Source organism: Nicotiana tomentosiformis, chromosome 11 (assembly GCF_000390325.3).
Source record: "Nicotiana tomentosiformis chromosome 11, ASM39032v3, whole genome shotgun sequence".
NCBI lineage: Eukaryota > Viridiplantae > Streptophyta > Magnoliopsida > Solanales > Solanaceae > Nicotiana > Nicotiana tomentosiformis.
In genome coordinates, this window is record NC_090822.1 from 3,487,831 (window position 1) to 3,501,315 (window position 13,485).

General features: G+C 37.4%; 1 protein-coding gene and 1 long non-coding RNA gene across 2 annotated transcripts; both read right to left on the reverse strand.

Annotated features, from left to right (window-relative positions):
- Positions 1-5,236: 5,236 nt before the first annotated feature.
- Positions 5,237-6,183, reverse strand: LOC117276584 (uncharacterized). Its single transcript, XR_004506845.2, has 2 exons — positions 6,108-6,183; positions 5,237-6,021 (listed from the first exon to the last, which is right to left on the reverse strand). It is a non-coding gene; the product is annotated as an uncharacterized lncRNA (long non-coding RNA).
- Positions 6,184-11,631: 5,448 nt separating this feature from the next.
- Positions 11,632-12,572, reverse strand: LOC104095439 (F-box protein PP2-B11). Its single transcript, XM_009601582.3, has 3 exons — positions 12,494-12,572; positions 12,322-12,407; positions 11,632-12,236 (listed from the first exon to the last, which is right to left on the reverse strand). The coding sequence occupies exons 1-3, from the start codon at positions 12,494-12,496 to the stop codon at positions 11,828-11,830; spliced, it is 498 nt and encodes a 165-aa protein (XP_009599877.1). The 5' UTR covers positions 12,497-12,572; the 3' UTR covers positions 11,632-11,827.
- Positions 12,573-13,485: the final 913 nt, after the last annotated feature.

A 13,485-nucleotide genomic window follows, 5' to 3' on the forward strand; every position in this document is an offset into this window, starting at 1 on the left:
CTGTTGTACATGGCGGGAGCAGGATCTGAAGATGTACCTGCGTTCCAGTCATAGTTGCCTCTTGTTCGTGGTAGCTTTAGAATTTTAATCTGTTTATGTATATTTCAAACAAATGACGTATTTTTATTTCACACCTGCTTTGTAAATTCTAATCTTACAAGCTCATGAATTGTACTACCAGTCATTAGGGAGTGTATTAGATTCACTTAAATATTAATTGAACCGGATGTTTGTAAATTAGCTTACCTAACAGGTTGGGTTAGGTGACATCACGACTAGTTGAATTTGGGGTCGTGATACTTCTATGTAGTAATTGTTACTTGTCATTTAATTACTCTTGTATTAAATTGTCTGTCCTTTCTATGACTTCATGCTTAGTTGCTATTTGGCTCTACTTGCTTTACTTGCATATCTAAATTGTCACATGCTTTACTTGCCTTATTGTTTTGTAATGTTTGTTGCATTCTATAAATGCGAATTCCATTGCATGAGTTGTGTGAGCACGTGATTTTTGTCCGACTAAAATATTCCTATAGAAATTCACAAATAGATTTTTTCTTAATTGTTTTTAGTTTCATAGAATTTGTAGGAAATTTGGTTAATTGTTGCTTGCATCTAGTTGCATATTTAACATTCTAAAATCATAAGAAAAATACCAAAATGTCTAAAGTATTTCGTGCATAACATTTTAGGTCTATTTGTATTTAGGATTTAATTGCATGAGTTAATTGCATTATTAAACGAAAATCATATATATATATATATATATATATATATATATATATATATGAGTCATTTTTATATTTTTAGCTTTAAATTGAAAATTAGTAATTCTTCCTTCATTAGTCTAAATTAATTAATTATGGTAAAATAGATAACTAGATTTATTTCTACAAATTAGATTGATTTAAGACTTAATTTAGGTTTTAATTAATTAGGATTTAAAATCAAGAGAAACAAAAGACAAGAAAGAAATTCCGTTTTGGTCTCGAATTTCCAAAATAATTGCTGGCCCAAACAATCACCCCCAAATCCGTCAATCCCAATCCCCTCACTCGGTCAAATCTAGCGACTAATGCGAACGACGTCATTTTTGCTGAATCGATCTCGACCCTTCAATCCATCTCCATCCAACGGATGCAGTCCACTCTCATACCCCATATAAAAAGCCCATTATACGTTCCCTCCCCCAGAACCCTAAGCCTAATTCCAGAACCCAAGCGGCGCCCCCCTTTCTCTTCCTCCGCCGAACTCGCTTGAACTCAAGCGAGTTCACCCCCCCTCCAACTCACTCACGTGATTCCTTCACCCTCCCTCCTCCACGTCACCTGTCTTGTAACGATCTCTGACAGAAAAGATTCTTTTCTCCCTTAGGCTTCACGCGCTCTTGGTATTGAGAACGATTTCGGATGAATGGTGGTCGTAGGATCTGAGGGATTCAAGATCCTAGGCCTCCATTTGTCCGATTTGGTTCACAAGAAAGGGAATCGGATTTTTGCGAATTTTTCGGATGGAAAAAGGAATCTTAGGGCATGACTTGGAGAAAAAGGTATGAAAATTTCTATTTTGGGTATATATAGGGAGGTTAAGAGATTTCTGAGACAGGTCTTCTTTTTGGAACAAAAATTTCAGAGAGAAAAAAATCGGAAAGGAAAGCTAGGGTTAAAAAAAAAACATTCTTTTTCTTCTCAGTGGTTGATCTCCATTTTTTATTTTCTGGTTTAGTTTTAGAACAACAAAAATACAAAAAAAAAAAGAGAAACATGTTAAGTGTTCTTCTGTTCCATTTTATTTCAATTATTGTCTAAAAAAAAAATTCGAAAAAAAATATTCCGTCTCTTCTTTTCAATCTGGATTTTGAGTTGAAAACTGGAGTTTGATTGAGAAGTTGTTGAGTTCGCCGCTGATCGAGAAGGTTTTGCTGAAGTTCTTGTTTGGACGTCGCTTTCTTCATTGTAATTCTGCTTATCATTTAAGAGGTCACATTTTGAACTCTATTCTTCTTCCTTTCTGCATATTCTGTGTCATGAATGTTGGCGTTATTTGCTTAATTTCTCTTATTTCTGTATCTTGGCGTATATGATGATGTCTTGAATGCTTTTGAACTTTGAATGGATGAGTTTATTTTCAACAGTCATGCCGTAGATTTTGATTTCTCTTATCGACATGTTTATGCTGTTCATTTCTGAACTAGCATATTATAATGGGTTATTACTGCAAAATGGCCATCACTGTAATGCCCAGAAATGACTTCATTCTTTATATGAAGGTTCATCCCTCTTCCTGTTATGTTTCCTTACCAAAGTTTGCGTCACTTTTGTTCTGATTTTACTTGCTGGATACGATTAAGTTCAGTTTCTGAGTTATATCAGATCTTGTTCTATACCACATTGAATATTTTTCATGTTTAGCTCATTGTTTTCAGCTATCGTATGGTGAGTTGTCTGATTATCTCTCTTAAGTGGCTAATTTCTATATAGAGAATCGGACCCCCACCCTGAGAGAAAAACCTTAGACGTCGCCTCTCCCTCTTCACTCTCGCATCTGATCACACACACGCACACACTCTGACTTCACACACACGCACCATCACACTCACACAAAGAGGAAGGCTCACCCACTCACGTTTTGAACACACATAGTTGAAACAAAAACTGGAAAAATCCAAATGAAGATCTGAAAATCACAAAAGCTCGAAAACCAAACGAAAACTGGGATTTCAAAGAGGGTTTGGGGAGTAATTGATTGCTGAATTTTTGAACTCTTCCCTGGATCTATAAAAGGCTGTTGAACCTCGAATTTATGGCTGTTTGTTGCGGTTCTGTACTGGAAATTGTTCCTTTTGCTTTGTTTGGCTAAGAGCTGAGCTCCTAATTCTAGTTACTGCTTCTCCTTCAAAGTTAGAGATTCATTTCTCCCATTTGTTTGTTGTGGCCAGGTATCATTTTTAATCGAATGATATAAACCTTTGATTTATTTGAATGAGAATAATGCAAATCTTTTCATACTTTGTGTTGTTTCAAATCTGCCAAATTGGTTGATATTCACCACGCTACCTCTTGTTTGGTTACTGTATTGAAACGTAGTTGAATTGCAATTCAAGTTTACTGCACTTGTTATGTCAGGAAATGATTTTAAAATCTGTTTGTTTTTCCATTGAGTAATGTGGTTTTAGAAGATGAGAATTGGGTGAAAACATGTGGAGAATTGATTTGGACAACAATTGGCTTGATTTTTTATAGTATGAACCGGTAACTCAAGTGTTTTATGAGTTTGATTCCGGTAGCCTGATTTCGTGTTGTTAAACTTTGGTTATTAATTAAGATGGTGTCTGTTTATATTCCATTTTTAAAGGTTTCTCTTGTGTTAGCTGATGTTGATTGAGAAATTACTCCAACAAATGTGCAATAATCATCTTTAATTAGTAAAAAAGGCATTTGATCCTTTTCTGGATGGAACCTGTAGCTAATGCTAAATTGTGAAACAAATGAAGAGATGCTGTCTGTGGCTTTTATGGATTCACCTGTATGTGCCAGTAATTTTAACTTGAACTTTACATGCTCTTCCCTAACAAAATAAAAAATTCCTTATAATCCCAGACTCTAAGAAATAGCAATTGATGAACATCGTAGTTTACTTTAGGCGCGATTAAATAAATTGTCGTGACTATGGGTACGGTTCCCGTGGCATAGTTATGATACGCAACTACAATTCGAGTGTGCGTTTCACGTGACTCGACCACAACTTCAAACAATAATAAAATAAGTATGTTGTAAATCGCGGGTGCATTTCATGTGGCGCGATTTGCGATATGTGTCAAAACGACAAGTGTACGACCTCGTGGCTTGTTTCAAATAAATTTCATAAATATTAAAAGCGACCAGAAAGCTAAAAAGCACAATAGATTTTAAATCAGATAATTAGGCCAATTATTAATAGTTGAGCGACCGTGCTAAAACCACGGAACTCGGGAGTGCCTCACACCTTCTCCTGGGTTAACAGAATTCCTTACCCGATTTTCTGTGTTCGCGGACCATAAATAGAGTCAAATTTCCTCGATTTGGGATTTAAAATAAACCGGTGACTTGGGACACCATAAATTATCCCAAGTAGCGACTCTGAAATAAATAAATAATACCATTTCGATTAATATCACTTTAATTGGAAAAACTCCCCTAATATCCCCATTCGGGAAAAATGAGGTGTGACAAGTTGTATATTTGATAGATACCGACGAATTGGTAAAGTTGAGACTTCTAGATTATGAGATTCTTGATTTATTATATGGTTCCTTATTGTGTTATAAATTTACCCCCTTGATGTAGAAATTCTTGTAAATTTAGTTATTGAATTGTTTATGTTGATTGAAATGGTTTGGCGAGCGAGTTGCACGCCGCAACGGAAATTGAAAGATAATGAATTAAAATGGTGGAATAAGGACGGATTATGATACTGACATATGAAGATATGGTGGGATCGGGTTGTACCCCGCAACGGATTGTATATGTGGTACTTGTTTGTGATTGTTGGATTTGCCTAGGTATCGAACGAGGTTATGAGGCTTCTTATTCTAGGCTCTTTGGTAGTTACATTTCGATTTTGTTTTCATGAGTTAGCTGCTTTACTTCTATGTCCTATTTTCTTGTGATTATTGTTGTGTACAAGTTATTCTAAGTGGCTTGCCTTAGCCGCGCCACTACTTCGTCAAGGTTAGACTCGACACTTATAGAGTAAATAGGATCAGTTGTACTCATACTACACTCTGTATTTCTTGTGCAGATACCGGAATAGGTCCCAACAATGTTGAGTGAGATTGGCCAGATTTTACTAGTTGAGGAGACTTGAGGTATAGCTGCACAATGTCCGCAATCCTAAAGTCTTCTTCTATGTTATTATTGTTGTTTATTTTGTTTTAGCGACCATTATTGTTGCCATTAAAACTCATTTTTATTGTCGCTAAAAGCCTTTTTTGTTGTGGTGGAATGGCAAGGGGTGTTGAATAAAAAAGTGTGGTTCAATTTATTTATTTTTTTTGTTAAATTTGAAGTTCATTTAACTTTATACGAGTTGTGAACTCATTTTCACAATGTAAGAACGTATGGCTAGAGCCAGAATTTGAAGCTTATGAGTTATTTTCTTATTGTTGTAAGACACATGACAAAACATTTTTAATTTGGGTTTTCCTCTTTTACTTGTTATAATATTCTTGCTTTTTATTGATCCAAGAGTACACCAATTATCTAAGTAGTAGAAATCGTAGAATCTTTTATTATAATTCAGAATAAGGTAATAAAGATGGATCATAAATAAGATCACAGGCACTTACAACAAGCTCACTCTTATCATAGAGAAAGAGTGATTTTATCAGAAAATCATAAAGACAAACACAACAAAGATGCAAAATAGAAAACATAAAGGACACTGGGTATAGATCTATCCAATTAGTTTGGACGAATGTCGAAGCCCTTAACAATGATGCCAGATTTCCAAGTTTTGTCATTGATTTCCATCAACCTCATTTCGACTTCACCATCCTCTCCTAAGTTGTTGAAAAACTCACCAAGCTTGATTTCTAACAAGCCATCACTTCGGAGATGTGGGAACCGGCCAAGTTCTCCTGGTAATTTCTTTTTCTCCGAAATGAAAACAGTGGTACCCTCAATGCCAGCGCCCTCCGCCACTTCGTTCACAAATCTTAGCGATGATGTGGCTCGTTCAAGTTCACGAGGGTTATCTGTTAACTTGAACACTAAATATACATCATAACTAGTCTTTCGAATAAGATTTTTTGTCTCGATATTTCCATAAATGTCAAGCCAAGCTACCCTACGAAGCTCCGCCACTTCAATATTGTAGTACAAAATGTTGAGATCGGATTAAAATATATTTCTCATTTTAATGAAATTTAGAGAGAGATAGTTAGAGAGAGACAGACTTAGGATCAACAGTTTTCCATATCCAGTACTGAGGATTGTCCACCCATGTAATTGAAAGGTCTCTTGCGGCTATCCACTGGCCTTGCTGATTAAATACAATATATTAACACTTCATCAGTTGTTACGTAATAAAGAAAGAGTAAGAATATATCAACGAGAAGAATAACTTACAATCTTTCTTGTATTGCTATATAGGATATGATGCTCGCTCTTTATATCTTTTTAGTTGGCTCTACTCTCTTTTGCTTTGTCCTGATATTTATAGAGCATTTACTGGACTCCAAAATTTGTCACCATAGTACTATAGTAGGCACGCCACCACTGATATGCTGCTCCCCTCAGCTGGAACTCGATGAAAGAAACCCCACTCTTCTCTACAATGCCCATAGTGCGTAGAATACGATGACACTCCCTAAGAAACCCAGAGCATCATCTAAAGCTAATCCACTGAAAGTAGGTGAGTGGTACTTCTTGTATCTCTCAAGTCTGAGTTGCTCTGCCTCAGAAGCAGCTACCATGGTCTCATGCTGAACCGGAACCATTGGGGGCATAGGAATATACTCTGGGGCCTGATCAACCTGGACCCTCTGCTCAGGAGTGCGGGCTGCGGGAGTCTGTGCCCCTCCCCCGACCTGAGATGTAGCAGGAGCTATCGGAAATAGTCCAGCCTGAGCCAAAGTGCTGAACATGTTCAAGAACTGAGCTAAAGTCTCCTGGAGGGCTGGAGTAGTAATAAGGGTCTCCGGTGCTGGCCCTACAGCTGGATCTGATGGGGGCTCCTCTGACGCAGCTCTCGCAGGTGCTCAGGCTGCACCTCATGGTCGTCCTCTACCCTGACCCCGGCCTCTGGCGGCTCTGGCAGGGGGCTCGGGTGCCTGATCGTCGGTCCTTCCGGTACGAGTCCTCAGCATCTGTGAGAAAGAATAGAATAGAGTTTTAGAATTTTGATGTCAATAACTCGCATGAGAAGGAAATCAAAGGAATATGATTGTTCTTAACAGTTACATAGACTCCCGAAAATAAGTGCGGACGTCTCCGCACCGATCTGCGAGACTCTAATAAACCGGCTTGTGACTCGCGATTCCTATCAACCTAGTGTTCTGATACCAACTTGTCACGACCCAAATTAACCGTCTGTAAGGTGTCGTGATGGCACCTAGTCTTTATGACTAGGTAAGCCTAATATTACGAAAAATGTAAAGAAAACACAACATCTTAAAGATAAATAGCATATTGCGAATAGCCAAATGAATTACCAATCGGCATATATAAAATAATTTACCAAGACCCGGAATATCACTAAGTCACAAGTTGCTATAATCTATGTAGCTCTATACAAAAGTCTGAAGATAATAAAGAAAGTCTCTAGGCTAGGAAGTAGAAGGGGACTCCGAAGATCTGCGGACGCAAGTAGGAGTACCTTAAAGTCTCCTAGAATCAGTAGCATGCACTAACCCCAAGGCTGATAGCTCGTACCTGGATCTGCACATGAAAACATGTGAAGGAAAGGGCATGAGTACACCACAATGGTACCTAGTAAGTGCCAAGCCTAACCTCGGTCGTGTAGCGACGAGGTCAGGTCAAGGCCCTACCGGAGTAAATACAATAAATTAAACAGTAAAAGATATAAGTATAATTTATGGTAACACAGTTAAAGAAATTCTCGAAAATTTAACAGTTAAGGGAGCCCTAGGCTCAGAACAAGGTAAACACAGTAGCAATGAAACACACCCTCGGCCCCTGAGACCTCAACCAAACATAACAAACAATACTAAAACACCATACGAATTTAGTCGAGCATTCAAACCACATTGAACAATACCAAAATTATGAATGAGGCACGGATTCAAGCCTAAGAATTTAAGATTTTCCAAATTCTACAAACGAGCCGAACCATATCAAATCTAGTCCGAATGACCTCAAATTTTATACACATGTCAAAAATCACATTACGAACCTACAACCACTTTCGGAATTCCATTCCGTTCTCGATATCAAAATTTTCTTTATCGGCCAAAATCGCCGGAAAACTAACTTTTGCCAATTCAAGCCTAATCTACTACATGCCTCCAAAACATATTTCGGACTCGCTCCTAACCCCAAAATCACACAACGGAGCTAACAGAGCCGATGGAATTCCATTCCGGATCCGTCTTCACACAGTTCCGACTACGGTCTACATTCTAAGGCTTAAACTCACAACTAGGGACTAAGTGTCCCAAAACTCTCTGAATTCCATAACCAATCACTCCGGCAAGTCCCAATAGCGGAAACAAACGTGAGGAAAATAGTTATTAGGGGATCGGGGCTCTAATTCTCAAAACGACCGGTCGGATCGTTACAAAATTTCAATAATTATCAAAGCAACAAAATCATGGAATTTCATAAATAATCAAGTAACAATCACATCAAATTGTCATATAACAACAGATTCAACAACAATAAGGATTTAGGCACGACAAATAGATGATTAAATATATACCAACAATTATCCAATTTACCACACAATATGCTCAAGACTTTAACTCAATAAAATTTACACATATAAGCCCGAATACGTACTCGTCACCTCGCGTACAAGGCTTTTCACATCTCACAAATGGCACATAAGACTCGATGCCTAAGGGGTAATTCCCCCACTCGAGGTTAAGCAAGACACTTACCCTTTTGAAGTTAGGCCGATATTCCAAAATCTCCTTCTTTCTCGAATTGACCTCCGGACCGCTCAAATCTATTCAAATTAATTTCGTAACAACATTAAAAATAGTCGGAAATAATTTCGGATAATAATATGTCAACTTAAAAATTTATTCCAAAAAGTCAACGCCGGACCCGCCCCTCGGAACACGACATAACTTTCATGAAATCCGAACACACATTCTGATACGAGTTCAACCATATCAATTTTATCGAATTCCAATAACAACTCGACCTTCAAATCTTAAATTTTCGTTTTTGGAAGATTTTACAGAAATCTTGATTTCTTCAATTTAAATCTGAATTAAATGATGAATATAATCATGGATTCATGAAATATAACACTTTATGATATATAATACTTACCCCAACTAGGCTTGTGAAGAATCCCTCCAGAATCGCCCAAATCCGAGCTCCAAAAATTCGAAAACGAAATGCCAAAAATGACCAAGTTCAATCCTTATGTTTCTGCCCAGTTTCGCACCTGCGGACATTTTAGTCGCACCTGCGAGCTCGCTTTTGCAAGAAAATTCTCTCTTCTGCGATGCCCAGTGACCACTGCCCTCGCACCTGCAGAAGAGCTTCCGCTTCTGTGCTCACGCATGTGCGAAAAATGCTTCGCACCTGCGACCTTTGCCTTTCTCACTCGAGGCCGCATCTGCGACCATTTTTTCTCTTTTGCGGTCGCACACCTTCAACCATTTCCATCGCAGGTGCGATGGTACCAGAACTGGAAAAATTCCAGAATTCTTTCAAGCATAATTTGGTACATTTAACCATCTGAAACTCGCCCGAGGCCCCCGGGACCTCAACCAATTATACCAACATGTCCCAAAATACAATACGAACTTATTCGAGGCTCCAAAATACGTCAAATAACAATGTAATTACGAATCGCGCATCGTATCGAATTATAAGTTTTTCGTGTCTTCCAACTTCTATATTTTGCGACGAAACGTATCAAATCAATCCAGAATGTCTTCAAATTTTGCACACAAGTCATAATTGACTTAATGGAGATATTCCCATTTATGGAATCAATATCCGACCTCGTTATCAAAAATTTACCTTTCGGTCGGACTTTTTCCAAAATCTTATATTTTTCAACTTTCGCCAAAATGCGTCGAATTGTCCTACGGACATCCAAATCTAAATCCGAACATACGCCTAAGTACGAAATCATCATACGAAGCTATTTCCATCATCGAAATTCTATTTCGGAGTCGTTTGCTCAAAAGTCAACTCTCCGGTCAACTCTTTCCATTTAAGCTTCAAAAATAAGAATTTTTCTTTAAATTAAATTCTGAATCTTCCGAAAATCAAACTCGACAATACACACGAGTCATAATAGATATTGTGAAGCTTTCAAGACCTTAAGTCACTGGACGAGACGTAAGTTCTTAAAACGACAAGTCGGATCGTTACAATTTTCCTTTGTTCTATTATTACTATTGGCCCCTCTCTCACCAGACCACTATTTCCATGCTCTCTTTCCTTATTGCTTGTGCCCAGTAATCTAGTGTAAAACTCAATAAATGCTTTAGCAATTGCACCCATCTCTGTTCTGTGAACTCCTTCTGAATCATTTATTGAGAATACTCTATACATATTCCTTCTAGCCTTCATCATAGTGTGACAATACTTAGTATTTAGATCCTCTTGTTCCACCCACTTCACTTTAATTTTTTGACATAGATACTGATTCCTAGCATCCTTCAATCTCTTATACTTCCTGATTAAACTTGCTTCTTCCTCTTGCAATTGCTGGTTCAAAGGTTTCTGCTGCAATCTTTGCTGGCATGTCATTAAATCTTCTTGTACTTGATTTGTCTGCTTCTCAATTTGACTGAATTTCTCTTTATTCAGCTACCTTAGTTTACTCTTCAAGCTATTTAATTTCCCTACCAATTCATACATTTTGGTTCACTTTTTAGTTATCCTCCATCCTTGCCTAACCTTCTCCTTATAGTCTAGTGCCAAACTCCACATATTAAAATATCTGAAAATATATTGCTTCTTTTGATTTCTTGCCCATCTTATTATATCTGGACAATGATCAAAAGTTCCTTTGTTTATATAATAGACCTCTGAATCTGGAAGAGCCAATATCCATTCATTATTCACCAACACCCTATCAATCCTACTATATACTCTATTAGATCGACCCTACTTATTATTCAATGTGAAGAAAGCCCCTGAAGATTTCATATCTTGCAAAGTACATTCATCAACACATTGTTTGAACTCACTTATTTCTCACAATGTAACTGGGCTCCCAATCCTTTCATCTCTGTGTAAAACACAGTTAAAATCCCCCATGACTGCCCAAGGTTCTGCCATATGATCATGAATTTCCTTTATGTATTCCCATAATTTTCTTCCATGTCCTATTTTCTTGTTATTATTGTTGTGTACAAGTTATTCTAAGTGGCTCACCTTAGCCGCACCACTACTTTGTCAAGGTTAGGTTCGACACTTATAGAGTACATTGGAGCGATTGTACTCATACTATACTCTGCACTTCTTGTGCAGATACCGGAATAGGTCCCAACAACGCTGAGTGAGATTGGCCAGATTTTACTAGTTGAGGAGAGTTGAGGTATAGTTGCACAACGTCCGCCGCCATGAAGTCTCCTTCTATGTTATCGTTGTTGTTTATTTTGTTTTAGCGACCATTATTGTTGCCACTAAAACTCATTTTTATTGCTGCTAAAAGCCTTTTTTGTTGTGGTGAAATTGCAAGGGGTGTTGAATAAAAATGTGTGGTTCAATTTATTTATTTATTTTGTTAAATTTGAAGTTCAGTTACTTTATACGAGTTGTGAACTCATTTTCACAATGTAAGAACGTATGGATAGAGCCAGAATTTGAAGCTTATGAGTTGTTTTCTTATTGTAGTAAGGCACATGACAAAAACATTTTTAATTTGCGTTTTCCTCTTTTATTTGTTTTAATATTCTTGCTTTTTATTTATCAAAGAGTACACCAATTATCTAAGTAGTAAAAATCGTAGAAGCTTTTATTATAATTTAGAATAAGGTAATAAAGATGGATCATAAATAAGATCACAAGCACTTACAAGAAGCTCACTCTTATCATAGAGAAAGAGTGATTTTATTAGAAAATGATAAAGACAAACACGACAAAGATGCAAAATAGAAAACATAAAGGCCACTGGGTAGAGATCTATCCAATTAGTTTGGACGAATGTCGAAGCCCTTAACAATGATGCCAGATTTCCAAGTTTTGTCATTGATTTCCATCAACCTCATTTCGACTTCACCATCCTCTCCCAAGTTGTTGAAAAACTCACCAAGCTTGATTTCTAACCAGCCATCACTTCGGAGATGTGGGAACCGGCCAAGTTCTCCTGGTAATTCCTTTTTCTTCGAGATGAAAACAGTGGTACCCTCAATGCCAGCGCCCTCCGCCACTTCGTTCACAAATCTTAGCGATGCTGTGGCTCGTTCAAGTTCACGAGGGTTATCTGTTAACTTGAACACTAAATATACAGCATAACTAGTCTTTCGAATAAGATTTTTTGTCTCGATCTTTCCATAAATGTCAAGCCAAGCTACCCTAAGAAGCTCTGCCACTTCAATACTGTAGTACAAAATGTTAAGATCGGATTAAAATATATTTCTCATTTTAATGAAATTTAGAGAGAGATAGTTAGAGAGAGACAGACTTAGGATCAACAGTTTTCCATGTCCAGTACTGAGGATTGTCCACCCATGTAATTGAAAGGTCTCTTGCGGCTATCCACTGGCCTTGCTGATTAAATACAATATATTAACACTTGATCAGTTGTTACGTAATATAGAAAGAGTAAGAATATATCAACGAGAAGAATAACTTACCATCTTTCTTGTATTGCTATATATGATATGATGCTCGCTCTTTATATAGTAGGTGCGTTAACAAGAACAATTTTTTTACTTGAATGTTAAAAACGTGTCTATTGGCAAACCCTTTGTAATACGGCTCATTCTGCCATTGTTGAAACAGATAAGGTTGTCTTTTTAGGACCATTTGGATATTCTTGAAAAGAGATGTCAAGTTGCACATATATTATTTAGTCACTATTGTATTTTTTGGGACAAAAGGGTAAATACAAAATAAACCAACTTAGTTGGCGCCCGTTTGACCCATCTTAAGACCCAAATTACCAGACACAAAAGCTTAAAACGCATCGGCAAACTAGATCAAACAAAATGGGTATTGTTTAAAAGATTAACTACAAAACCATCTTTTTTTCAACGATCCCTAACCCCTCACATCCCAAAATATATAACAAGAAGTTAAACTTTGGGATATAGTAGGTGTATATCTATAGGATGTTAGTAGCCCCGCTGTTGATTTGGTCCTTGATTCTTAGATGTGGTGATTTCGTACGTGTCTAGATGCCTTGGATAGTTCCAGCTAGTGTTTATGAATTTGTTGCTCGATTGAACGGGTCCCAGGTGAGTTTCGGACCACCCGAAGCATGTTTGAGGTGGCTGGCGATGAAGGCGAGGTAGAGTCCTTCGCGATAGCGTGATTCCTGTCGGGTTCGCGATAATGGATTACGGGCCATGGCAGTTTTGTGTTTCGCGAATGCGAAGGTTGGGTCGCGTTTGCAAATTGTATCATTATTTTAAGTTCTATTTCAGGACTTAGCTAAATAAAATTCAAAAATTTGAGTTTAGGAGAACGAGAGGAGAAACCTTTTAGATGGCTTTGAGTCCAAAAATAGTAATGCAACCAAGAGATCTAATTCACGAGTAACCTAGATTCAATACACATATATAATTTAGATAATCTTCCCGGGATGTGAATTTCTTTGGTTAGTGATCCTTCATTGGACCGAAGC

What these genes read in the sequence shown, in the direction of transcription:
- LOC104095439 (XM_009601582.3), bottom strand. An exon ending in TGGAAAACTGTTGATCCTAA is followed by an intron (nt 12,237 to 12,321) that starts GTCTGTCTCTCT and finishes TTTGTACTACAG; the next exon opens with TATTGAAGTGGCAGAGCTTC.